Source organism: Perca fluviatilis, chromosome 21 (genome assembly GCF_010015445.1).
Source record: "Perca fluviatilis chromosome 21, GENO_Pfluv_1.0, whole genome shotgun sequence".
Lineage (NCBI taxonomy): Eukaryota > Metazoa > Chordata > Actinopteri > Perciformes > Percidae > Perca > Perca fluviatilis.
In genome coordinates this window covers 17,620,411-17,644,289 of record NC_053132.1, presented here as the reverse complement: position 1 = coordinate 17,644,289, position 23,879 = coordinate 17,620,411, and the positions used below count along the sequence as shown (strand labels likewise).

At 41.1% G+C, this 23,879-nt stretch overlaps 2 protein-coding genes and 1 long non-coding RNA gene across 7 annotated transcripts in view; 1 reads left to right on the top strand and 2 right to left on the bottom strand.

Moving 5' to 3' along the window:
- tbc1d24 (TBC1 domain family, member 24) overlaps positions 1–6,192 on the bottom strand; it is a 10,797-nt gene extending 4,605 nt beyond the window's left edge. The window contains exons 1-4 of one of the 3 annotated variants that reach the window (XM_039787559.1): positions 6,091–6,192; positions 875–1,985; positions 445–450; positions 28–186 (exon numbers count right to left, since the gene is read on the bottom strand). In XM_039787559.1, coding sequence (XP_039643493.1) covers positions 28–186; positions 445–450; positions 875–1,860 — 1,151 coding nt within the window. In that variant the 5' untranslated portion in view covers positions 1,861–1,985; positions 6,091–6,192. Of the gene's footprint in view, positions 1–27; positions 187–444; positions 451–874; positions 1,986–5,924; positions 6,064–6,090 lie in introns of those variants that run through there. The other 2 variants (XM_039787560.1, XM_039787561.1) reach the window with 2 other exon arrangements.
- LOC120550760 (alpha-1,6-mannosylglycoprotein 6-beta-N-acetylglucosaminyltransferase B-like) lies at positions 5,983–23,879 on the top strand. 3 transcript variants are annotated; one of them, XM_039787558.1, is made up of 20 exons: positions 6,135–6,210; positions 6,566–6,742; positions 9,666–9,726; positions 10,184–10,239; positions 11,972–12,087; positions 15,081–15,210; positions 15,295–15,449; positions 17,245–17,309; positions 17,574–17,747; positions 17,900–18,067; positions 18,172–18,341; positions 18,574–18,705; positions 18,927–19,060; positions 20,198–20,340; positions 20,539–20,694; positions 20,794–20,940; positions 21,040–21,156; positions 21,271–21,345; positions 21,555–21,715; positions 21,820–23,879. In XM_039787558.1, exons 4-20 carry the CDS (start codon positions 10,214–10,216, stop codon positions 22,016–22,018), a joined length of 2,268 nt encoding a protein of 755 aa, XP_039643492.1. In that variant the 5' UTR covers positions 6,135–6,210; positions 6,566–6,742; positions 9,666–9,726; positions 10,184–10,213; the 3' UTR covers positions 22,019–23,879. The 3 variants fall into 3 exon arrangements, with proteins under 3 accessions (XP_039643489.1, XP_039643491.1, XP_039643492.1); XM_039787555.1 differs by lacking the exons at positions 6,135–6,210; positions 6,566–6,742 and adding an exon at positions 5,983–6,043 and having other exon boundaries at positions 10,184–12,087; XM_039787557.1 differs by lacking the exons at positions 6,135–6,210; positions 6,566–6,742; positions 9,666–9,726 and adding an exon at positions 5,998–6,043 and having other exon boundaries at positions 10,184–12,087.
- On the bottom strand, positions 11,911–20,229 carry LOC120550762. The gene is made up of 4 exons (XR_005637776.1): positions 20,121–20,229; positions 17,655–17,734; positions 15,046–15,148; positions 11,911–12,075 (listed from the first exon to the last, which is right to left on the bottom strand). It is a non-coding gene; the product is annotated as an uncharacterized LOC120550762 (long non-coding RNA).

Below are 23,879 nucleotides of genomic sequence, written 5' to 3'. Positions count from 1 at the left end.
TATTGAGGTGAGCACCGGACAGTTTACCTGTTAAGGCTGCAACCATGGGTGGAGGTTGTGAAGAGGAGTTGTGGTTGGCACAGGGCAAAGCGCTCAGGGATCCAAGACCAGATGTCCCGCATCTCCTTGGCACTGACAATCTCTGAGGAGAAGGTGTCCGGGTTGAGTGCCAGCTGCACGTTCCGCCTGCAGATGCCCAGAAATATGTATGTAACACAGAAAGAGACGGAGAGGTACAGAATGTGAGGTAGATCACACAGTTTATGATGCATAAACCTTTAAGTCATTTAAAGCAGATGATGGTGTGAATGTATTCAAGGTAACCATTTATTTATTTGAGAGTCTGTTGACACTGATCAACCCTTTGATGTATGATCACAGTGAAATAATCTTTGAAAGAAAACAGAGATGGCTCTGGAAGGTAGCATAGAGAAGAGAACCCACCTAGGACTGTGAAATAACCAATGTAGTAAACGCAGGAGGGAAGTGCAGATGAGACAGAAGATGGTGGATGGAAAGACATGGCAGAAACCAAACAAAAAGGAAACAAGAACATTGTGAGACAAGGATGCAAGAGCAACTTAAACCATTTCCCAGAGCAAGCCAGAATATAAAGCTTAAAAAGAACAAGGCATTCTTGCCAATATCATGATAATAAAAGTATATAAAATCTGCAGAGCTGAATAACTATCAAAATCACATAATGCTACATCCTTAATGACAAAAAATATTATAGATGTGTATACCAGGAAGAAATTCATGTGATGGATTGCCATGTGTGCCAAAGTAAGGCAGCTTAAAAGGAGCCGAGATTCAAGTAAAAGCAACAGAATGCTCACAAATCAATACGTAAAAATAAGATAATTGACTATACCGCTTCTGTTTGACAGTGATTCCTTTCTGCTGCAGGGACTTCTCATTTGTGAGCTGCAGCAGGGTAATCTCCTTACGGCTAAACATACGGATGGAGAAGGCCTTCTCTAATAACTTGTCGGGTGTGACAGTGGAGGCGATGCCCGTGATGAAAGCTTGAATGTCCGCCCTAACTTTGCCAGAATCCTGTTGCTGGTTGCCCGGGCCTCCCTGGGCCCCTGCTTTATGCTTGCGATAGAACTTGAGCAAGGCTATAGCCACACGGAAGAGAACCTTGTAGCCCTCCACTAGGTAGATGTCTAGGACCCTAACCACGTGGCTGAAAGGCAGGTCACCCAAGACCCAGCGCTGCCAGTCTGAGTAGACTTCAAGCACATCTTGGGCTGTGGCCACGATCAGTTTGTGGGCGGCTTCGCAGTACTTGTTGGCCAGATCACCAAAGGTCATGCAGCTAGACTCATGGGCCAGGAAAGTCTGGTCCAGCAGTCGTTTGCCTGGCTCGTTGCAGGCCAGTATGCGGCTGACATGCTCAAAACACTGAGCCTCGTCTATGCTGAAGTGCAGGAGCAATGAAGTAACAGCTGGTAGTGATGGGCAGTGGGATATATCTGGAAACTGTCCAGCTATGCAGTTTATAATCTGATGGGCTGAGGCTACTGCTTCTGCCTTCAGGCAGTACTGTGGCAGAGGACTTCCATCCACAAACTCTGGAAGCGGAATGTGGGAAGAGGGCTTCTTAGTGGCTGCATTTCCCATAAGGTCGCGATATACTTCTGCATCTGGGGTCACTGTACGACAGGGAATGTTTTTGATGAGCTGCTGGTAGACTTGGGCCCGTAGTTTGTGGTTTTTGGCCCAGTAACCCTGCCGAGCCATCTGTTTGAACTCTTTCAGGTCTTTACAGTCTACCTTGGTGGGCCCACTGCTCTTGGCCAGATCCCCCATCTGGTTCCAGTCCACAAAGCTGCCATAGTCTTCTTCAGCCATGCTGCTGGAAACTTGCTGGACTGCCTGAGTGGGAAGAGAGGAGGGACGCTCCGGGGTATTGCAAACCTTCTGTCCTCCACACAGCAGATAACTAGCCTATTTTTCTTCACTGCCCATGATAGTTACTGGAAGACACAGAAGAGAGACAAAAAAAGAGATTAATGAGCATCATCATAAAAAAAAAAAAAAGATAGACAAATAAATAACTGCAGCAGCAACAAAGCATATAAATACTTTCATTATCCAGTTATGTATTTTTATACTGAGCAGTATCAAATAAAGGAAGACAATCATGGACATACAAAACCCAGGCCAGTCCTTGGAGAATTCCTCCTGTTCCTATATAACTGGGTACCTCCTTGACTAATATCAATTAGTTGAGGCGAATACAGACCACAGTAAGTCTGTACTGTAAAACATCCTTAGCATATTTCACTAACAGATTGATGCTCTGGTTAAGATCTACAAATGGAAAACAACATGTACATCATGCATTTCATTTCATCTGAAGCAAAAACAAATCAAGTAAACCCATAGCTCGAATGGAATGCAGTATCTTAGTGATACCATATAACAGCCACAAAACAACTTTGGATGTCCTGTTTTGCACAATATTGTAGACAGATTTAATTGGCCAGGCAAAGTTTGATATTAAAGTAATTAAACAGGGATCTTTGGTGGTAAGGGAAAAAACCTAGCGCATGCTGTAAAAGTTCACTGGCAATATATAAAAAACTGAGAATGGTTGTTTTACAACCATCAAATCATGTCACACTGTTTTTCAACAAGTCGCATGATGATGTCCAAAGTTCACTTGCAATATACTGAAAATTGTCATAAATTCATCAGATTCCAACAAGTCACATGGAGGTGCATACCAATACATTACTGCATGTAAAACTGGAAGTACTTATGGTTAAGTATGTTAAGAGATTAACTGTCCCACATTGAGGGTATGATAACCTCAACTTTGCCATTTCACCTTTGATACAGGATGTAATTTGTCAAAAGGTAGACTTTAATCCAGAGCCAACAAAATAAATTGAATTGGCTTCTTTAAGATTTCAATTAAATACATTGTCAGAATCAGGCAATATACCCTCTCTGCACATCATCCATTTTAAGAACACTTATTTAGATGAACAGAGGTCTCCTAAACCAAAGCCTTGATACCCATAGTCTTCAAAACTCGACTTGTCACGTATACATACATAGGGAGGCATGGTAGCATTAAGGCTACTGTAACTTAAAATTATGTTGAGTAAGATGCCAAACCCTACAAGCTTTGCTGCCATTAGGTTCAACTGGCCGGGCCTTAAACATTAGTGCTGATAATTTAAACTGGGGCTGCTTACCCCATGATGATAAATTAAATTTGCAGACTGTACATGTAATCTTGGCATAAATAACAGGGGTCCAAAGGGTATTGGAGTAGTATCCTGCCAATATGGATTTTCTAATGTTATGAAAATTGCTCATACAGTGCCTGTCCTTATCCTGAAAAGAGGTTAGCCAACTTCACTCGCATAATGCATGTGTGCACAGGTCAACATACAGTGCCTTGCGAAAGTATTCGGCCCCCTTGAACGTTTCGACCTTTTGCCACATTTCAGGCCTCAAACATAAAGATATAAAACTGTAATTTTTTGTGAAGAATCAACAACAAGTGGGTCCCAATTATGAAGTGGAACGAAATTCATTGGCTATTTCAAACTTTTTTAACAAATAAAAAACTGAAAAATTGAGGTGCAAAATTATTCAGCCCCTTTACTTTCAGTGCAGCAAACTCTCTCCAGAAGTTCAGTGAGGATCTCTGAATGATCCAATGTTGACCTAAATGACTAATGATGATAAATAGAATCCAGCTGTGTGTAATCAAGTCTCCGTATAAATGCACCTGCTCTGTGATAGTCTCAGAGGTCCGTTTAAAGCGCAGAGAGCATCATGAAGAACAAGGAACACACCAGGCAGGTCCGAGATACTGTTGTGGAGAAGTTTAAAGCCGGATTTGGATACAAAAAGATTTCCCAAGCTTTAAACATCCCAAGGAGCACTGTGCAAGCGATAATATTGAAATGGAAGGAGTATCAGACCACTACAAATCTACGAAGACCCGGCCGTCCCTCTAAACTTTCAGCTCATACAATGAGAAGACTGATCAGAGATGCAGCCAAGAGGCCCATGATCACTCTGGATGAACTGCAGAGATCTACAGCTGAGGTGGGAGACTCTGTCCATAGGACAACAATCAGTCGTATACTGCACAAATCTGGCCTTATGGAAGAGTGGCAAGAAGAAAGCCATTTCTTAAAGATATCCATAAAAGTATGGTTTAAAAGTTTGCCAAAAGCCACCTGGGAGACACACCAAACATGTGGAAGAAGGTGCTGTGGTCAGATGAAACAAAAATCGAACTTTTGGCAACAATGCAAAATGTTATGTTTGGCGTAAAAGCAACACAGCTCATCACCCTGAACACACCATCCCCACTGTCAAACATGGTGGTGGCAGCATCATGGTTTGGGCCTGCTTTTCTTCAGCCGGGACAGGGAAGATGGTTAAAATTGATGGGAAGATGGATGGAGCCAAATACAGGACCATTCTGGAAGAAAACCTGATTGAGTCTGCAAAAGACCTGAGACTGGGACGGAGATTTGTCTTCCAACAAGACAATGATCCAAAACATAAAGCAAAATCTACAATGGAATGGTTCACAAATAAACATATCCAGGTGTTAGAATGGCCAAGTCAAAGTCCAGACCTGAATCCAATCGAGAATCTGTGGAAAGAACTGAAAACTGCTGTTCACAAACGCTCTCCATCCAACCTCACTGAGCTCGAGCTGTTTTGCAAGGAGGAATGGGCAAAAATGTCAGTCTCGATGTGCAAAACTGATAGAGACATACCCCGCGCGACTTACAGCTGTAATCGCAGCAAAAGGTGGCGCTAAAAGTATTAACTTAAGGCGCTGAATATGCCAATATTGCAGTTTATTTCGTTATTAATTTTTTAAAAGGTTTGAAATATCCAATAAATTTCGTTCCACTTCATGATTGTGTCCCACTTGTTGTTGATTCTTCACAAAAAATTACAGTTTTATATCTTTATGTTTGAGGCCTGAAATGTGGCAAAAGGTCGAAAAGTTCAAGGGGGCCGAATACTTTCGCAAGGCACTGTATACTGTCTGTAATAGATGAGGAATGAAAATGGGTTGGCAACTATGTACACTCACTGTATATTTGCACTGAATAAGCACTAACAGCTCCCACCAGTGTGTTAATGCATTTTGCCCAAATCCTTTACAAAATCAGAAAAATACCACAATCGTTGTCTAATGCTATAAGTCACCTATCCAAAAGATGACGTATCTGTTGCAAATTAAATTTGAATACTCAAAAGTACTTCATGAAGAACACGGACTGACCTTTTAAGCCTTAAAAGAAAGCTTAACGGACCAAGACATTTACTGTAATTGTACCTCTGGGTCGGCATGTTTAAGTAACGTTGCTATAAGAAATCAAAGATTTCAATTTTACCTCAGAGGCTAAGCAAATGTAACTTAGACACAAATACATTGGAACATAAATGGCTAATGTCAGTGTCTGCCACCTTATCTCTGAGCTGTAGGTAACACGGGAGTATCTGCGGCTACGGTTTGTCAGTGTCACCACACACTGAAATAGCAGCTGCAAATGCACGCAAAGTTGCACAAACTGTATTTTCAGTCTAATAACCAAGAAACGTTAGCTAGCCAGCAGAGGTGATAGTAGCCTGTGCACACGGGTCACAGGGTATTTAACATTACCGCCCGAGTAAATCTGATACACCCTTTTCCATTCAGACTTGCCAAGTTAGCATTGCTAGCGTTACCGTTAGCTAGCCGCAAGCGGCTCCTGTCAGTGCATGTAAGCAGCTAACGAAACCTTAACCAGACACACAAATCTAGCAACCGGACAACGTAACACGCAATACTGACACGAAGCCATGCAAACGTCGACACCGAAACAACCTAGCAAAATATGTTGGCTAACGTTGCTGCACCAGCTAGCATGAATGTTACCAACCACAAATTAATTTGATCCGCAGGCTGTCTTGGAGTTTGTTGATGTGAGGAGATTGTGGAAAAGGGATGCATTTAAAACACAAAGCCGGCGACAGGAATAAGGAATACGACCAAAGACTGGTAAGCAAATGATAAATAACTGACAAGTAAACTGACGTTATCCTTACCTGGATGTGAGATGTCTTGAGACGTGAAGTATTCATATTAAGTTGCCTTGGGCATGCGCAGTGCCTCCATCCTTGGTTAGGTCCTCTTCTGTGAACGTGCTGGAGCTGCAGAGGGCTCAGGTGGGTTGATTACAGTAAACATACACGGTTTACAGCCACTTCTTTGTACGCTCTGCTCAATTCACAAGAAGTTGTGAATAAAGAAACCATATTATAGGCTAATACACATACTGTAGTCATTATGTGCTACTACTTATCAGACACACTTATCCACACAGTTCCATAAATGATTATTGGAGCATTACAGAGAAAACCACAAAAATAAAAACCATTAAAAGTATGATAATGTCCTATTGTGCACCAAACACAAATATTATAGGCTATTCCAATGGTGTACTCAGAAGCCAATGCTGCTGTGACTATGTAGAGGTTGCATAACAGATCACAGTTTCTGCTTTTTCTTATTTACTTGCAGACATGCTCCGTAAAAGTGATGGCACTGGAAGAGGACAGGAAGTACCCTAGCAAGGGCAACAAACCCTGCCTTTGTCCTGTATTTAAAGCAACCGTCCAAACACAACCGCCCAACACATGACAGTTATTACTGATAATTAAATTGTGGAGCCACCATTGCCTCCCAGAACAACTCAGGGTAAAATGTTGTCTGGTCTCGTCTTCTTCCTCTTAAACACGGCTGATGTTTGTCATGTCCTCATTTACTATAACCTTATTAGTAATGCAATAGGTTAGAAAGATTGTGCTTGATATGCTGATGTGTGATAGAGAGTGTAGGTAATCAGATATCAGACCTTAGCCAAAGATTTACCAGCGTTTGGCTGAAAGCTGGATTTTCCCACCCAAAATAAGAGAAATCCATCTCAGCACCCATTAAATTGCATAGCATTATACTTCAATTTGGCACTTAAGTGTGAGAGCAGAGAGAAAGTAGGGAGCAACCATGCCACATCACATGAGCATAATAATCTGCAGAAACTCACTATCATTATGATTTTTTCACATTTTATTTGCCTGCACATTGTAAAACATTAAACATATTCAGGACCTTCAGACAGCGGGTGTATGCATGTGTTGGTTATGTGAAATTGGTGTGTGCATGCATGCATGTGTATTGTATTTGTGAGTGAGTGGTGATTGTGAATGAAATTAAAGAAAACTTAGAAAAAACATGAGTATGAAGGATTGTCAGTGAGTGTGAGTGTGTTTGTGTGTGTGTGTGTGTGAGAGAGAGCGAGAGAGAGAGAGAGAGAGAGAGAGAGAGAGAGAGAGAGAGAGAGAGAGAGAGAGAGAGAGAGACAGATGGGTGTAAAGCCAGTAAGCTTTAAGGTCCTATAGCTTATGGAGGTTTTAAGGTCATCAATTCCCTCTGCTCCGACACACTGCGTGACATCACTCCAGTAACCCCACCCCACCCCACCCTCTTATCTTACACACACATGCACACACCTGTGCACACATGCACAGAGAACACTGTACATACACATAAGACAACAAAGAACTGCAGGACCTGAAACACTCACAGACCTAGCTTGTGAGATCTGACCAACCCTGTAATTCACATGGGTTGGACCAGTTCCTCCAGTTTACTCTAAACACAAGCAAATTAGGTTGTGTACAATTAAATAGACCTCTGTAGCCTAGAGATATCAATTTGTAGAGGGAAAGTGAATGTGCAAATGTATTGTCTCTCAGCAATTGTCCTTGGATAAGGCACTAAGTCTGCAACTGTTCCGGTGTGCAGCTGCCAGTTGGCTAAATAAAGGTTTATCCACAAAAACTGTACGGATGCTAATTTTGCTAATCTATTAGTAATTTAAGTCTGTAAAAATGAAATAATTTGCCAGTGACAGCTTTTCAAATGTGAGGATTTGTTTGTTTTTTCTTTGTTATTATCATTGTGAATTGATTGAGCACCTTTGTGTTTTGTTGTTTACTGACAAATTAGCAAAGATTTATATAAATAAGCAAAAATGGGATGGGAGTGGCATATAATTGAGTAATTGATTAGTTTATTAATACAGCATAGACAGATAATAATAAAATAATCTTAAATTGGAGCTCTCAAAGTCAGAGGTCCCTCTCCATAAATGGTATAAGCTGTAGAGTCTAATTGCAACTAGAAGACTTCCTGTAGCCTCAGCAGGTTTACCTCAACTGACATGGCTGATGCTGTCAGCCAATCAGGGTTCAATGATGTGACTGCTTACTTGTTGACAGGAGTTAGGTATGGCATCTGGGCCCTTAAGTCGACTGCTAAATTGTGTTCATGGCCTATTTTGTAAGAAATTGGCGCACTCCCCGTTTGTAGCATCGCTGTATGTATTCAGCGACATATGTGTCTCTCTCTCTATCCAAATGTGATGTTGTTAATTAGTTAAGTAGTCTGGAAACTTCTGGCATGCTGTATGGCACTGTGATCTAATTACTGTTGCATGTTCGTTCTCATGATCACCCTTTTCAGAAGCAAACTCTAAATAGATCACAATACCATTTTTGTTTCCGTCATCTTTTCCTGCGAACGTATTTCAGTTTTTGTGGGGTCCATTTGCTTTGAATCATGCCTTACATAATAATGTATGTCTCCTAAAGGCAGTCTTGACAGGAATGTATGCAGTTTTGAACTATACTATACTACAAATATACTTGGCACACATTAGAGCATGTTGTGTCAATGAAAACATAAAAATATATCTTTAAAAATGTTTGGAAGCTTCCCAATTAAAACCCACATGATTACTTAGAGTTGTATTTTTTCAGTGCTTTATATTTCTGGTTAAGCTGCATTTCCTTTCCTTATTCACATTAAACTACAGGAATGGCGCCCTCTTCAGGTACCTGGGAGACTATGATGTGATCTGTGGTCAACCTGGGTGGCTGCTTGTCACTCCATAAACCAGTATTTGTGAATAAAAATAAAAAACGCTAATGCTCAGTGAAACATGTCTTTTAAAAATGTCAGACCCTTTGATAACTTGGTATGGTTTCTCTTACACATTTACATTCTAGCACTTACAACCGAATGAAAGCCGAACCTGAAATAAAGAAATAAATTCAATAATTCCTGTCTAATTAAATTTTTTGACAACTGTGTTACAACACGGTAAGTCAGAATTACAACTTAACTTAACCTTAATTGTTATCTACAAAGTTTCCACTGGGTGTTTTCTAGCTTACAGTTGTCACTGTCATTAAATTTGTCTTTTGTCTGTATCGTGCCTTTCAGTGGCAAAGGTTTGCACCATTGGAGCTATTTAAATGAGCTCTTTGCTTGAGTATCAATTCACTATCAAGGCTTAAGTCTAGCCAGCGAAACTGAAAGAAACTGTGTCACCCAATAGCGTGGGCTCCATTGTATCTGTGAAAGGCCTAAGCCGCACTCTGGGTATTGTTTCTTTAAAGGGGAGTCAGGTTACCTTGACAACTGCAGGATGCCTACCCATAGGCCCTGAGACAGAGAAAAGGCACGGCCAGAGAAGGAGGGAAAAAAAGCGAAAGAGACAAAAAAAAAGGAGGCAAGATATTTCCCAGCCCCAACTTTATTTTCTTTTCTTTTTTAGTTTGTGTGTTTTGAAAACAGGCCTGATGGTTGCCAGTGGGTTGGAACGGAGACCCAAGGAGGTGAGGATGTGTGTGTGTGTGTGTGTGTGTGTGTTAGTGTGTGTATGTGTGGTTGTCCATGTGCTGGTTTGTCTTGTACGCTGAGCTGCTGACATCCCTGTATCGGTCTCACATTGACGCACAACAGCAGTTTGGTTTTGTTTAGTTTCAGTGTTTCTGTCATTTTAATGAACATGTTAAAGACACTTACAGAAAGACCACATGCTGAAAAGGCTTTAATGGCCAGTCATGCTGGCAACAGCATTACTTAAAATCTATTTATGCCTTCAGACTTTATTGATGCAATTCATGTGGAAAGTGTGACCATTCATATAAAGAAACTACAAGGGACCTTTAGTTCGTAAACCCAAATATGGGAGTGGAAAATGTAATTGTGTTACAATAGTTAAAATGTGTTTTTCTAAAAAAATACAAGTTTTACTGAGCAACTTACTCTGCAATGTCCTTATTTTGACAGTGAGATCCAACATCCTGTAAACAGAGGGCCATGCATGTTGCACTGCGACCACGCAGGTAAGGCTCAGCATTGTTAGACCAGTGGCTAATTAGTGGCCAGGAAGTAGTACAAATGTACAAAAGAAAGTAACTGATGCAGTGCGCCTCATCCATGCCTGTCCCTGCAGTGTACACTGACATTTTGCTTAACTTGCTTTAGCTGGCTGAAAGCAAAAAATGAAATTTTCATTCTCATCTTGACAGCTGATAGGTCTGAGTGGCACCTCCCAGTGACTGTTAGGCTCGTTGACAAAGCACAGCATAATTGATTATATTCATGATTACATGTTCCTTTTACGTGGAGCTGGTATGTAACATCATCTACAGATATTAGGCCAACTAAGCAGTATTTTAATATGATTTCTCCTGTGCAGATTTACAGCTCTGATACTTTTCCATACTGTATATGTCCTCAACCAAAGACACATGAAGTCGTGATGAGTGCTGTGACAGCTTTGATGAAATGCAGATTGATAGAATGAAATGGAAATAATTTGTTTGGATCTGAATCTAGAGCTTTATGGGCACTGGGAGAGCCTGAACTGTTTGTGCATGTACTACAGCATGTTTCTTTGGGTAAGGGTTGTTGGGTTTACTGGCCTGATAAAAGAAAGAGTGAAGTGACTGCTCTCTCTGCCCCAGTTAAACCCAAGGCTGGGAGCCCATGTGAGCAGAAAGCAGACACATGCTATAATGGCACATCACGCTTTCAATATTTGTTTTGACACACCAGGGTCCTCACGTGATGTCATGGAACTATTTAGTTCTCCACATACTCACGGCAAAGTCAGGCTGTATGTTTTTATTGCATCAAATCCGCTCTTAAAAATCAAATGTATAAAGTTAAAAGGAGATTTAACTAGTTGGTTATGACACAAATTATTAAAAGGTGGCCTTTTATGTCATGTCCTATATGTATTTAGACATACTAAGAAAATATAAATGTGACATATCTGAAATTGTTTACTCTATTGCATATACTGTTGTGTATGTGCTAATTAAAAATATATACTGGGCATGTACAAAGATTGTAGCTCAACCCATTTGAGAAAATAGAAATTATAATTTGAGTAAAACATAGGTCTATTGAGTCAGCTGTAACATCTGAAATTGAGAGTGCAAACTAGTTAGCAAGCTAGCAGGAAAGTAAAGGTTAAATTTAGCTATAGTTAGCTAAAAATAATGGAAAAATGATTGACGTTGATAGACAAAAGTAATGAATAAATAGTTCAAATAGATATTAGATAAATATTAGTTAGATAAATGTAATGCGGATAAACAGTTTAGTGGAGGTAAAAGAAATGGATAAATGGCTGAAGTATGTAAGATAGCTAAAACTAATAAATAAACAGTTGAGCTAGTTAGCTAAAAGTAGCCTAGCATAAACAGTTAAAACAGGTAGCTATGGATAAATGGTTGAAACAGTTACCTAAAAGTAATCGAAAAGGGTTGAAATTGTTAGATTAAAGTAGCCTAATGAATAAAGTTTTTAAATTGTTACAAGTTGCTTAAAGTAATGGATACATACTGTACATGCTTGAAATCTTTAGCTAAAAGCAATTGATAAATGGTTGACAGTTGAAGTTTCTGTGACCCCAAGGTAGATGTTGAATGCAAACCTACCCAAACAACCTAAACATTGACAGTTACAATAACATAAAAAAATATCCCCCAAAAAAAAGCGGTTGGGTAACTGTATGCTGTTTGCTGTAGCATTTCAAGAGGTGTCTTGGTGTATTGTGCCCTCTAGTGGTTGCCTGGTGCTCTGTCTGTGCCTCTCTGTGTTCACCCTGCTGCTGCAGAGCCTCTGGGTGCCACTTGAGATGACCAGGGATGAACCTGCTGGGAGGTCACCTGAGGAACAAGGTAACACACACACACACACACACACGCGCACAGAGTTTAGCTTAGAAGTGGACTTTCGTTAGAAAAAACAGAAGCCTTACCTTTTTTTTAATATCAGGTAAAAAACATTCATGCACTACTGATTATGAATAACGTAAATAAATTATTACATTAAAACACATCACATAATCTCACTCAGATGCAATGTCTTCACACTAAGCATTGATTGGGGAATCACCAGGGGATAAGACCTGACTGTCTTCCCAGTGTTGATGAAGCTTTGTACACAGGTCGCGGTGGGTCCTCCCATGTGTCTAACAGTTGTGGGTTTGCGGCCCTGTTCAACTCAATTATCTGACTAAGCTGTTTCCCCAAAGCACGGCAAAGGGGGTAGGAGAAAAGGTTGTTTGGACAAAAGCTTTCTTCCTGGTTTACAAGGAAGAGACAAACATCAACAATCTCTGCCAGAGTATGTTTTGTGCTTTTTGTAAATAGACTCAGCCAGCTCCACTCTGTGTTTTAAGTGGTTCAGGAGGTCTCTTATTAATGGTAAATGGTGTATTTGTCAGGAATCTTGAGATTCCTGACAAGAGAGTGTTTGCATCATTTGAATCGTTTCTGGTAATGTTTTATTTTTCAATTAGATTAATTAAATGAAAAAGTATAATGTGTTACAATTGATTCATGTTGAATTTGTTTGTTTTTTAAAGTTTTTATTTTATTCAAAAGGTACTTGATTCACTTCTGAATTATATGGAAAGTTGACATCTTATGAGGATTAATAATCAAATACACAGGTTTAACTTAAAACAGAAGAAACTCACATTTTTCTTGTGAAAGGCCAATCAATCCATTTCAGAATGTGATCACATAAGAGGACTTTTTATTTAAACATCCTGTTCCTTTTCTTCTCAAATTCAAAGAAAATTATTTTTAGCAGACAATATAAACCACTGGTGCATCTCAGCCACAGACCCACAATTGCTCCGTGCTTTGAGGGACCCACCACAAGTTGTATATAAAAGAGCCACCCAGCAATGATTGTGTTGGAAAATATACCACATGATGGAAGCTGTTGGTCAGCGTGCACAGTTAACCCAGCTCAAATTGACCAAATGTTCAGTTTTGATCAGTCTCTGTGAAACATCACCCGTCTGACCAAGTCATTAGATGGAATATTCAATCTAAAAAACGCCCTTGTTTTGATGTTATAAAAGGATATCCGAAAATAAAGTTTCACCAACATAACTATTCTTTTTAAGAAAAGGCTTGAACAAAATGGTATGCAATGATGTTGGCTCTGACACTGAGGAAGTTTATATAAGTGGATTATTATTATTATTTCATTAAACCATTGTGTTATGAACACACATAATAAGGAGCTTTGTACTGCATATTTTCTGTCTCCATGTGATCTGACAATGTGCAGAAACAACTTATAATATATTTTCTGCTACATTATACGGCCAGTAATGGTTGCACACCCGTACCCACACACATAATTTTATTAGCTGCACATACACACCTTTACGAGTTTTTAAATGATTTGTTCATATAGTTATCTCACACAACTGGCATTAAGTTGTTACAGGATCCCACCTCTTCTCTCCCATTTATCTTTCATTGCGTCGGTGCCCAAAGGGCCCCTGGGCCTGTAAGGAGTGATATGCTGAAAGTCAGCTGAGCAAACAGAGATGGAGTGACATCACCAGTCTGGTGGATTTTACAGGTTAAAGCTCTTTATCCAAGGAGATCCTTACTCTGACCTCAAATCAACCCTAACATCACCAGCACCCCAATATAACACTCATATATATATATCATCAATATCTTATTTAAGCCCCTCGAGCAGGCCTTTACAAAGCACATTCACAGTTTTTACAGGTATGGTACTTTTTATTTCTGGTAACTACAGTAGAATGTCTGGCAGCTATGTGGCTAACTGTGAACACCACTACTTCAGGTCAAACACTTTACACCAGACACCCTATTAGAGCAAACACAAGAGGTACTGTAGAGTTTTCATTTAACATTTTTTGTGAAAAATGTATCATATATTGACACTGTAACCCACATTTTATGGCCTTACAGCAAAATGTAATTTTTGACAGTGGGTCTGAATGTTGGAATTCTTTTTCTTTGAATACACTCTATTGGTTAAGGCAATGGTTCCCAACCTGGGGGTCAGAACCCCCCTAAGGGGCTCCAAGATAAATCTTAAGGGTTAAAATTTGATTAAAGAAATATGAATGAAAAATATTTCTGTTACACAAACTGATGTTTTATTTATTTAAAATTGTAATTTTGTCTCTCCTTGGAAAATATTGTAAATGTTTACCTTTTTAGGTCTCTAAAAACTTGAAAAACTGAACTGCTTACGACTCATTTCTGCATCAAGTGTGTGACAAGAGGTTGCAAAGAGATGTTGCATTGTTTTAAGAGGTAACAACAACCCAAAAGAGTTGGGTGCAATGCACAACACCTGAATAAAATCAGTGTAAATGTGCTGTTTGTGATTAGCTTGAGGTTAGCAATTTGAGCTTAGAGCTACCTTCTGCCATGAAGGTGTCTGTGGAAACAATCACAAAACTATGCATACACGTATGTGTGTGTGTGTGTGTGTGTGTGTGTGTGTGTGTGTGTGTGTGTGTTTGTGCGTGCTCCAGTTACACTCAGAAATATTTTGTACTCAGAAATTTTGACATCTCTATCTGTCATAAAAGAATATTTCAGGAAAATCCCTTTCTGTAAAAAAAAGACTAGATGCCATTACTCCCTACATGGAACATGAATATACACATAGCAATAATTGCTGCTTTGTTTGCAGCAGATCAGGTTCAAGAAGAGATCAAGAAAATAGCATTACATAACCTGCTGTGTCATGATACACAGAACAAGATTTGCCATGACATAATGCACAGTATTACTACTTTACATTACTACATTACGATAAAGGGTAGCATAAGAGACTGTACATACATGACCTGCCACGTCGTATATTCCTTATGTCACAGGTCAGCGTGGGCTCGGCTTTCACAGGCTGGCTCTTCGCTTGGAGGCTTTGAGTACTCAGGTGCAGAGGCTGAGCAGAGAGAGAGATGTCACCCAGCTGACCAGAGATGATATCAGTCTTTTGCTGCAGAGGTAATCAACAACATCAGTAGTAAACAGAATAAAGCTTATTGTTGTTGTTCATTCAGTGTGGTTACATGTGGGTTTGTTTTCCAGCTTTAGAAAGGACCAGCAAGGCTTAGCCCGTTTGGTGGAGAGGGAGCTGAAGAGAGTGTCTCAGAAGCTTGACCAGCTCAGCCGTCATCAGCACCATCACCATCCCCATCAGTCTCACACACCATCCCCAAATGATGACCTCAGACTACACACAGGTTATAGATTTGTTAGATTACAACTCAATCTTTGAGCTGTTATAGATTCAAAAAGGAAAATATTATTTGTTGAACTATGAAGCCTTTTGTAAAAAAAAAAAAGAAGAAATAATTTTTTTTATATCATGATGATTTAAATGATTGAATCTGAAAACCTTTCATAGAGAATTACTGCTTTATGGTATGTAGGAAGCTGAAAGGATAAGACAGGCAAGTGATCTGCTGTCTGTGTGCCCACTTTTCTCTGGATAGAGAGTTTAGGAGACAGTTGTGTATCTTACTTTTTAGTTTGGATTTGTCAAGTTCTGTGGGTGGACAAGTTCATACCCCAAAACAGAATTGGATTTGAGCAGATAGGGAGGATCTATGGGGTTTAGATTAGTCAGACTTGGTCCCCACAGTGAGATGTGTGTGTGTTGGGCTATTACATGCAAATCTAGCCTAACTTAGCTTTAATTTTACGATGCACTTTGCTAAAAGCAGTTCATTGTCCAAGCCAAAACAGACATGTTGGGGTTTGTTCCAGTTATAATATGCTATAATGTTCTGGCTACACCAAATAAATACACTCCCCCCTTCTTGCATGTTGCCAGCTTCAATAATTGCAAGCTCTTCTGTGGTTTACTGCAGTGGTAGTGTGATACTCCGAGCCAAATGCACGGTTCATAGCCTCAATAGAGGTTAACCACACAGTGAAATTAACAAGCTGTGATAATGGAGGGTGTGAATAGGGGGGGTTAAAGGGCAGTGGGTGCAGGTGGTTATGGGGGATGAAGTCCTTGAATAGAAGTTTAACAAGTCCCACAGAGCCAGTGCTGATCAACTGGCCGTGGGGAGGAAAAAAAGTTTACATCTACACTACGACCCTCCCGAGAGGTGTCAGGTGAGAGTCGGGTTATGCACCCTGGTTGGCACGCAAGGGTTTGTGTGTGTGTGTGTGTGTGTGTGTGTGTGTGTGTGTGTGTTGTGTGTGTGGGCAGTGGGGATGAGTGGCTACATGCTTACCTCCCTTCCCGAAAAAGGGAATCCATAAAACTGGGGCCACACAGACACCATACCGTGCATATGTGAGGGTACACACTTCTCGACGTGCACATGTGTACACACATGCCACCCGCATGAACACAAAAAAACACTTCCCCAGCAGCACCAGCCTATTCGCTCCTTACCCTCCTCCTCCTCACATTACCTCACACCCATAAAATAAGACTGAATTACCCAGGAGTCCTTTCACCAACTTGTCTACTCATACTCTTGTTTTTGCAGAGGGAGCAGTTTTTTTCTTTCTTTGCTGTGCTGCTATAGCATATCACTGTTTTTAGGCTTTCACACCTCGGGTATGCTTACACGTTTTCTTATCTTTTTTTCTCTCTTTTACTACTTTGTTTTACATAGTTAAAGACTGTGTATTTTGGCAAGGGCTAGCATTGTAAAAAGGGTCTGTTCAGTAGGAGGCAGGTGGGTCAGGTGCGTGTGAGTGTGTGTGTTCATTTCAGTTGATTGACATTGGCTAGAGATGGTGGGGGGCTTACGGGAAACGGCCTCTGAGAACACACTGCCTGTACTCTAATGCCTCTTACACGCATGGCAGCACTCTACATCGTGCCGATGGCTGCTATTCATTGTGAACGTTTCAGCCGAGAGGCTGTATATCAAAGTTATTATCCACTGTTCTTCATTACCCACGTTGAGTCAACTCCACAATGTGCTTTTTGTTACTGGATTGTGGAATAATGATGCAGTCAAAATGGCCACATAAAGAAATACGGTGTGACAGCTAATATCTTACCCATAGGGCCCAATGAGAAGTGTGAGGTGCCAATGGATCGTGCGTATCCGGTGTGTGCGGAGAAAGTGGAGGTGAGAAAGTGGAAATATATCTGGTAGCATGAACTTAATCTGTGTGTGCACTGGTATAGTTGTACTGAAGTAGGTAATTGACTAAAAAGTTTTTGTTTGATATTTAATTCCCAGTATATGAGCTGAATATACCATTTTAAAATAATAGGTATCGCAATATAGCATGTATATATCAGCAAATGTATATATCATTTTTATTTATACTGTACATCACCAATATTGTGTCTCGTTACTTTGCCTGAGTAACACCTGTCTCTCTGTCAGTTCCTGCGGACCCGTTGGCAGTCAGACCCCTGTTATGCCTTTTATGGGGTGGATGGTACCACCTGCTCCATATTGACATACCTTAGCCAAATAGAGGACTTTTGTCCCCCTCGTCTTGGAAGAAACCACTCTGCGCTGCCATGGCACCAGAAACCTCACTCCTACACAGAGAAGGTACAAACACATCATTTTCATTCCATTGAGTAACACAGTACTATGAAAGTAAAATGATTAAGCTCATGATCTACTCTACTAAAACACTATCATTTCTATCAGATGTACATGCTTTGCACTAACTCATTGTTTCATTATATGATTGTACACAGGCCGAGATACGTACAACTCTGAGCCCACTGCATGGGGTCATCAGCAACAACAGTGGTGCTGCCGTAAACTTCATCCGGTCCAGAGTGGAAAGGATGTCTAAACGGTGGATACAGGCTGCTGTGAGGATGAGGCAGAGCAGCAACAAGACAGCCTCGACCCAGATGAGGGTATAACCAGCAAGACAACTTTGCCAAGCATCATTCTGTTTCGTTTTCTGATTTTCAAGTAAATTGAATTGAAGTCTGGAATTACCCCAACACCCATCCTCTAGGTGCTGCTTTATCCTGGGGCCCTGGCTGGGAGTATTGGCCAGCGTTTTGAGGCCCTGGTGGAGAGAGGGGGTCCTCTAGGGGAGCTGGTCCAGTGGGCCGACCTCAGCGCCTGTCTGACAATCCTGGGCCACAACCTAACCTTCAGCACCTCACAGCAACAACTCCACAGGTTGGCACCACTGTCATATTCTTTTTTTATCTGACACAAAATATTATGTGTATTTTGAATGTACTCATTACATATATGAACAGACGTATTTTAGTAGTTAACTGGATTGAAAATTTGTATTCATAGTTGTCTGGTCTATGATAACTTTACACTGATGAGAGAGGCAAAAGATTATTGCTGAATGATGCTGAGCGATTAGTGGCGTGATGTGTGTTTATTGTGATTGGTCCAGCCTGGTAGGTGCTGCGCCAGGCCGAGGCAGTTGTCCAATCCAGAGGCCTCTGACCTATGACCTCATCTACACTGACTACCATGGTCTTGCTCATCTTCAAGGCGCCATGGGACTGGCTTTCCTGCATTACCAGTACGACCACATAACCACCAAATACATAATTACTGTATGTTTCTAGTATATCAGTAGGCCTACTTCTCTCTTCTCTGAAAAATATTGCATCTTTATTGTACATTGAAACGGTTTAAAAAAAAATAGTAATGAGCTATAAGTGTGTTTAATGGCCTTTGGGCTCAAGACCTTTAATGTATTGGTAGATTTTGTGATTAACTTTTTTTTTTTAATCATTCTAGGTGTCGCTTCAGAATCCTGGACTCTTTTGGCACTGAACCAGCCTTTAACTCGGGGAGTTATGCTCATAGTCATGGATATAAAACACTGTGGGGCAGCTGGGGTCTGCAACCTCTGCAGTACATGACCATGTTCCGTAAGTCGGTGTATTTGTGTGTGTGTGTGTGTGTGTGTGTGGGAAGTCTGTAATTATGCAAACATGTGACATGAGTGAAACCACATTTGTGTTACTGTATTATGGCAACTCAGTACAGTACATTGATTCAGAAATGTACTACCCAACTCAACACACATTTACAGACATATTTATATCTCGCTGCTGCAGCACTGATCCTTCATGTACACCCCTCTGAGCGTCTTCACACAGTGGGAGGATTAATAGCTGAGGTTAAATAAACTTGGTGCCCAGACAGAGCTTTCATTCCAACACCTCTCCCTGTCATCTTTCCCACCCTGCCGGGAGATGGAGACAAGCTGGCCGCACTGGGCCGAGAGCCACTCTCCATGCCTCAGCCTGGAACACTGTTTATTTGTCCTGCTGAGGGGGAGACAGGGATGGATGTTAGCGGATGGTGGGGAAGGGGCAGAAAGAGAGAAACAAAGACACAGGAAGTAGAAAGAAAAGAAAGAAGCTTGAGAAAATAGCGTGTGTGTGTTTATGCTTCTGTTTTGAAATGGGGGAGAAAAAGATAGTCCGTAGAAGGATACTAAACAGACAAGCAGACGAAGCAGAACTGTAAACAGGCAGAGAGAACCCTGGAAACAAGAAACAAAACTTCATTCCTTCACAGCTTGCTGTCAAAACCCCCACATGTTGCACGATCTTGATCATATCAGTGTACTGTTGCATATCTCTCCTTATCTGATAGGTGAGCCTAAACAGGTGTAGGGAAATGATGTGCTGTTGAATGGCTGAATCAGGGGAGATTTGGCAAAAGTCTCATAAACAATTACCTTGAGACTGGAGAGAATGACACACATGCACACCTTTGCTGGCACATTCCTAGTAAAGTAAATACTCATCTTTCACACCTTCTTCAGTGTGTCGGAGGGCAGCAGGGTGGCAGCTGCCTTTCCAAACAGCCAGATGTTAACCTCTCATATATGTCCAGTTCTCATTTCCTTTAACAGCTGATTTTTACTCCACAGCGTGTTTTTCCTCTCTCACAGATTTTTAATCTCAACTGTTATTTCACCTTTAATATTGCTGGCCTGTGTTGTCAGTAATTCCTGTCCAAAAGGAACTAACTGCTCTGTGATCTGTCATGTCCAGCTCATACTCCTGATAACTCCTTCCTGGGCTTTGTGAGCGAGGAGACAGCGAGGGACGAGGCGAGGGAGGAAGAGCTGGAGCCAGACACCTACAGGAAAGACAGGATAGCAGTTGTTTACGGCAAACAGGACTACATGTGGCAGGTATAATGACCAAAAGATTAAAGCACATGTACAGTATGTGAAAAGGCTGTGAGTTAGAAAGAAACATGTCAAGAAGTCAGCTAATACACAACTTTACACGATAGCGAAAACTTCACAAAGACATCTTTAGTGTTTCTGTACATGTTGATCTTAAGACACTCTCGGCCTGTATGTTTCTGTATTATGTGTATATACCAGGGCAAATCTGAGTATGTGGAGGTGATCAGTGAAGAGCTGGAGACCCACGCTACAGTCTACCAGCCTCCAGGACTCGCCTCTAATCTGCCCAGCTTCATCAGAAACCACGGCCTGCTGACTCAGGAACACTTCCTACGACTTCTCCGGAGAGCCAAGGTTAGATAGGAGTCCGCGAGTCTGAATCTTTTAAGTGCATCTTTTGATTTTAACTGAGATTTGGACATGATCATGTTACCTCTGTTGCTTCCCTCTCAGGTGTTTGTAGGTCTTGGGTTCCCCTATGAGGGTCCAGCTCCCATTGAGGCAATAGCACTGGGCTGTGTCTTCCTTCAGCCACGATTTGACCCACCACACTCATCAGACAACAATGACTTCTACAAAGGCAAGCCCACCACAAGACAGGTAGGTAACCCTGCAAACTAAGAGATGTAATTAATAATGTTTGTATGTAATAATGAATATAAATGTTATACACCGACAATAAATAACTTTGGACCATAGATCTCCTCCCAGCACCCTTATGTTGAGAAATACATCGGCAAACCCCACGTGTGGACTGTAGATGTGACCAACAAGACTGATGTACGGGAGACTGTCAGAGCCATTCTTCGCACAGAGGTGGTGACCAGAGAACAAGCAATTATACTGTATATACATGCATATAGACCGTATGACCCTATACATTTCAGGCACAGTAGCGCTGAATAAAAGCTCATGTGTATGTTTTTGCAGTTGAAGCCTTTCACTCCTCGAGAGTTCACATGTGAGGGAATGCTGGAGAGGGTTCGCAGTTATATCGCTCACCAGGTAAAGAGATGTAGCCGCGTAGGATAGACCTGTTTCAGTATTTTTTGGTGTTCTGTTAGACCTGGCCTGATCTTAATCTCCAAAATAAGGGAATTTCATTAATTTCATACAGTTTTTGTGACATATGATAGACTACAAGATGTTTTTTAAAGGCTGTATTCTTCAGATAAAAGAGAAACGTCAGCTTTCTTTCTCTTAAATCCCTCCAGAATTTTTGCAGTAAATCTGTCCCTACTTGGCCACCAGAAAGCACCCTAAGGGTGCACCTGGGTCCGCTGGGTCAGTCATGTGTCAGTGTGTGTCGACGGTCCTCCCTAGTGTGTGAGCCTGCTCTGTTTCCCAACCTAAACAGTCCTGCTGCATTCGCCAGGTGAGAAATCACACAGTGAACACTGTTCAGGTGTGGGGAAAGACACATGCCATTTGTGCCGTATGCAGCTGAAAATAAACAAACTTTCATTTTTCATTTTGTAGACTCGGGATAGGCTGCTCCAGCATGGAGCAGGAAGTCAACCACCTGTTTCCTTCCTACAGCCCTTGGGGTCGACACTGTGGTCTTCAGCAGGAGCCTCTGCTGTTCAGTTGTGCCGGCTCCGACCCCTCTTACCGCAGACTGTGTCCCTGCAGAGCTCACCTACCTGGACAGGTGGCACTGTGCCCCGAATGCCTCTAAACAACACTGTGAGAGAACTCAGGAAATAGGGGGAAAGGGAAGATGAAAAAGGTTGGATGAAGAATTGATCTCGACCAAAGAGAGCCGGCTGTCCTGCCAATGCTATTGAAAGCTTTGTGGTCTACACGCCAAAGTTGAAAGATAGTAGATAGTAGATAGTAGTAGAGTATCTGTTTTATTAATTTGTGCACATTGATATAATTTGAATAATCTCAGTAAGCATACCTGGCATTTAGGTTTTCACAACAATTGTACTTATGTTGTGCCAAGTGGGTAAAGTTTACTTCTGTAAAAATTCAAATATGGCAGGGTGCATCCACATTCTAGATTTGTCCAATTCAATTGTTATGGACAATACTTTTTGTTTTGTTTTTTCATGACAATCATTACTCAGGTACCAAAAATGAATGACTGTCATTTCATAAGTGTTTTACGTGTTGAAGGATGATGAATTCAAGGCCTGGTGTCTTGTGGTGCAGAATGAAATCCCTCTTGTTTTTGTAGCTTTTCGTTGATCCCTTAAGCAAAACAGTTTTTAAAAGAGAGGCAAGATTCACTTTAGGGAAAAGGTGTATTTAAATATAAGTGAGAAGGTGCACTTATGACACTAAAGCCATTTAGTACAGTGCACTGCAATATCTAATCATTAATTTGCTTGCAGTAATGTATCACACCGGTCAGCGTTACATGGGATTACCACTCATGTAACCCCTCAATGCATTGCTGGCTGCAAATATTAGCCCGGGCCTCGGAGGAGAGCGGGTGACAGCCTAAGTGATGAGGCTCATTATCTCAGTGAATCATGGATAACCTCAGGATGCCTTTGGGAGGTCACAGCCATATGACCATGATTATACTGTCATATAAACCATTGGTTCCCAACCGTCTTTAACTTAGGAAACCCCCTCAGCTCTGTTTAAACCCAAGCCCCCCTGCCAGTATAGGCAGAACCTCATTGTTTGTCTTTCAAACACATATTTTGCGTCATTTAGACCGGGAAAAAAGTCACTGAAGGCAGGATTAATGATGTTTTCTTGAGTTATTTTACTAGAAATGTTGATCATAACAGATGACTCATTTTGCGTTCTTGCAATTGCGCCAATATTATTCCTTGACTGCTTCATGACCTACAGATACTTAAAGCTGCCCCCCCCCAAGGGTATTTTGCACCCCAGGTTGATATGAACAAACATGGAAACTTTACAGTATATACAGTGATTTGGTTACATGACACAGACAAAGAGAGGTTTTAAGCCTGAACGTTTCCATTTCAGAAGCCTCAAATGTTCACACAGACTTATCCCATCATCCTGCCTGCTAAACAGCTTGTGAAAGAAACAAATGATAACAACTAAAGGCCAAACTACAGCCCACAGCCTGTGTTGTAAGTGATGGGGTGCTGGATTAACATGGCGCAGCTGTTAGCAAAGATGGCTCCAACAATGGCAACAAGCTGCTATTTTGAATCGGGTCAATGTGAGGTTTTTCTTGGAAAGTACACACTAATGAATGTTAGTTAAATGTTACATTAATGTTAATTGGCAGAACAAGAGACCTTTTACGCCTGCTACACTTCATGTGACCAGAACATATTGTCACTCAGGGATCAGACCGCTCAGGGCTGCGACGACAGGACTGGCCGACTATGTGATTGACCAGTAAATGCCAGTGAAACGGTCCATGAAAATAACATTTGTGATGACTTTGGTGAATTCATTTGGACCTGTCGAATGTGACTTTTACTTAATTAGCTGAACGGTCCAAAGATGATGGAAAGGAACTTGTGTTTATGTCAGAAGGCTGTTTGGATTGAAGGAAAATAAAAGTTGCTTTTGACTCAGAGGGACGACTCTGAAGCTAA

Coding starts and splice junctions, on each gene's coding strand:
- LOC120550760 (XM_039787555.1), top strand. CDS start 11,919: ATGCTGTTTGCTGTAGCATTTCAAGAGGTGTCTTGGTGTATTGTGCCC. Junction 15,211..15,294: donor ATCAGTCTTTTGCTGCAGAG/GTAATCAACAAC, acceptor TTTGTTTTCCAG/CTTTAGAAAGGACCAGCAAG. Junction 17,748..17,899: donor CTCACTCCTACACAGAGAAG/GTACAAACACAT, acceptor GATTGTACACAG/GCCGAGATACGTACAACTCT.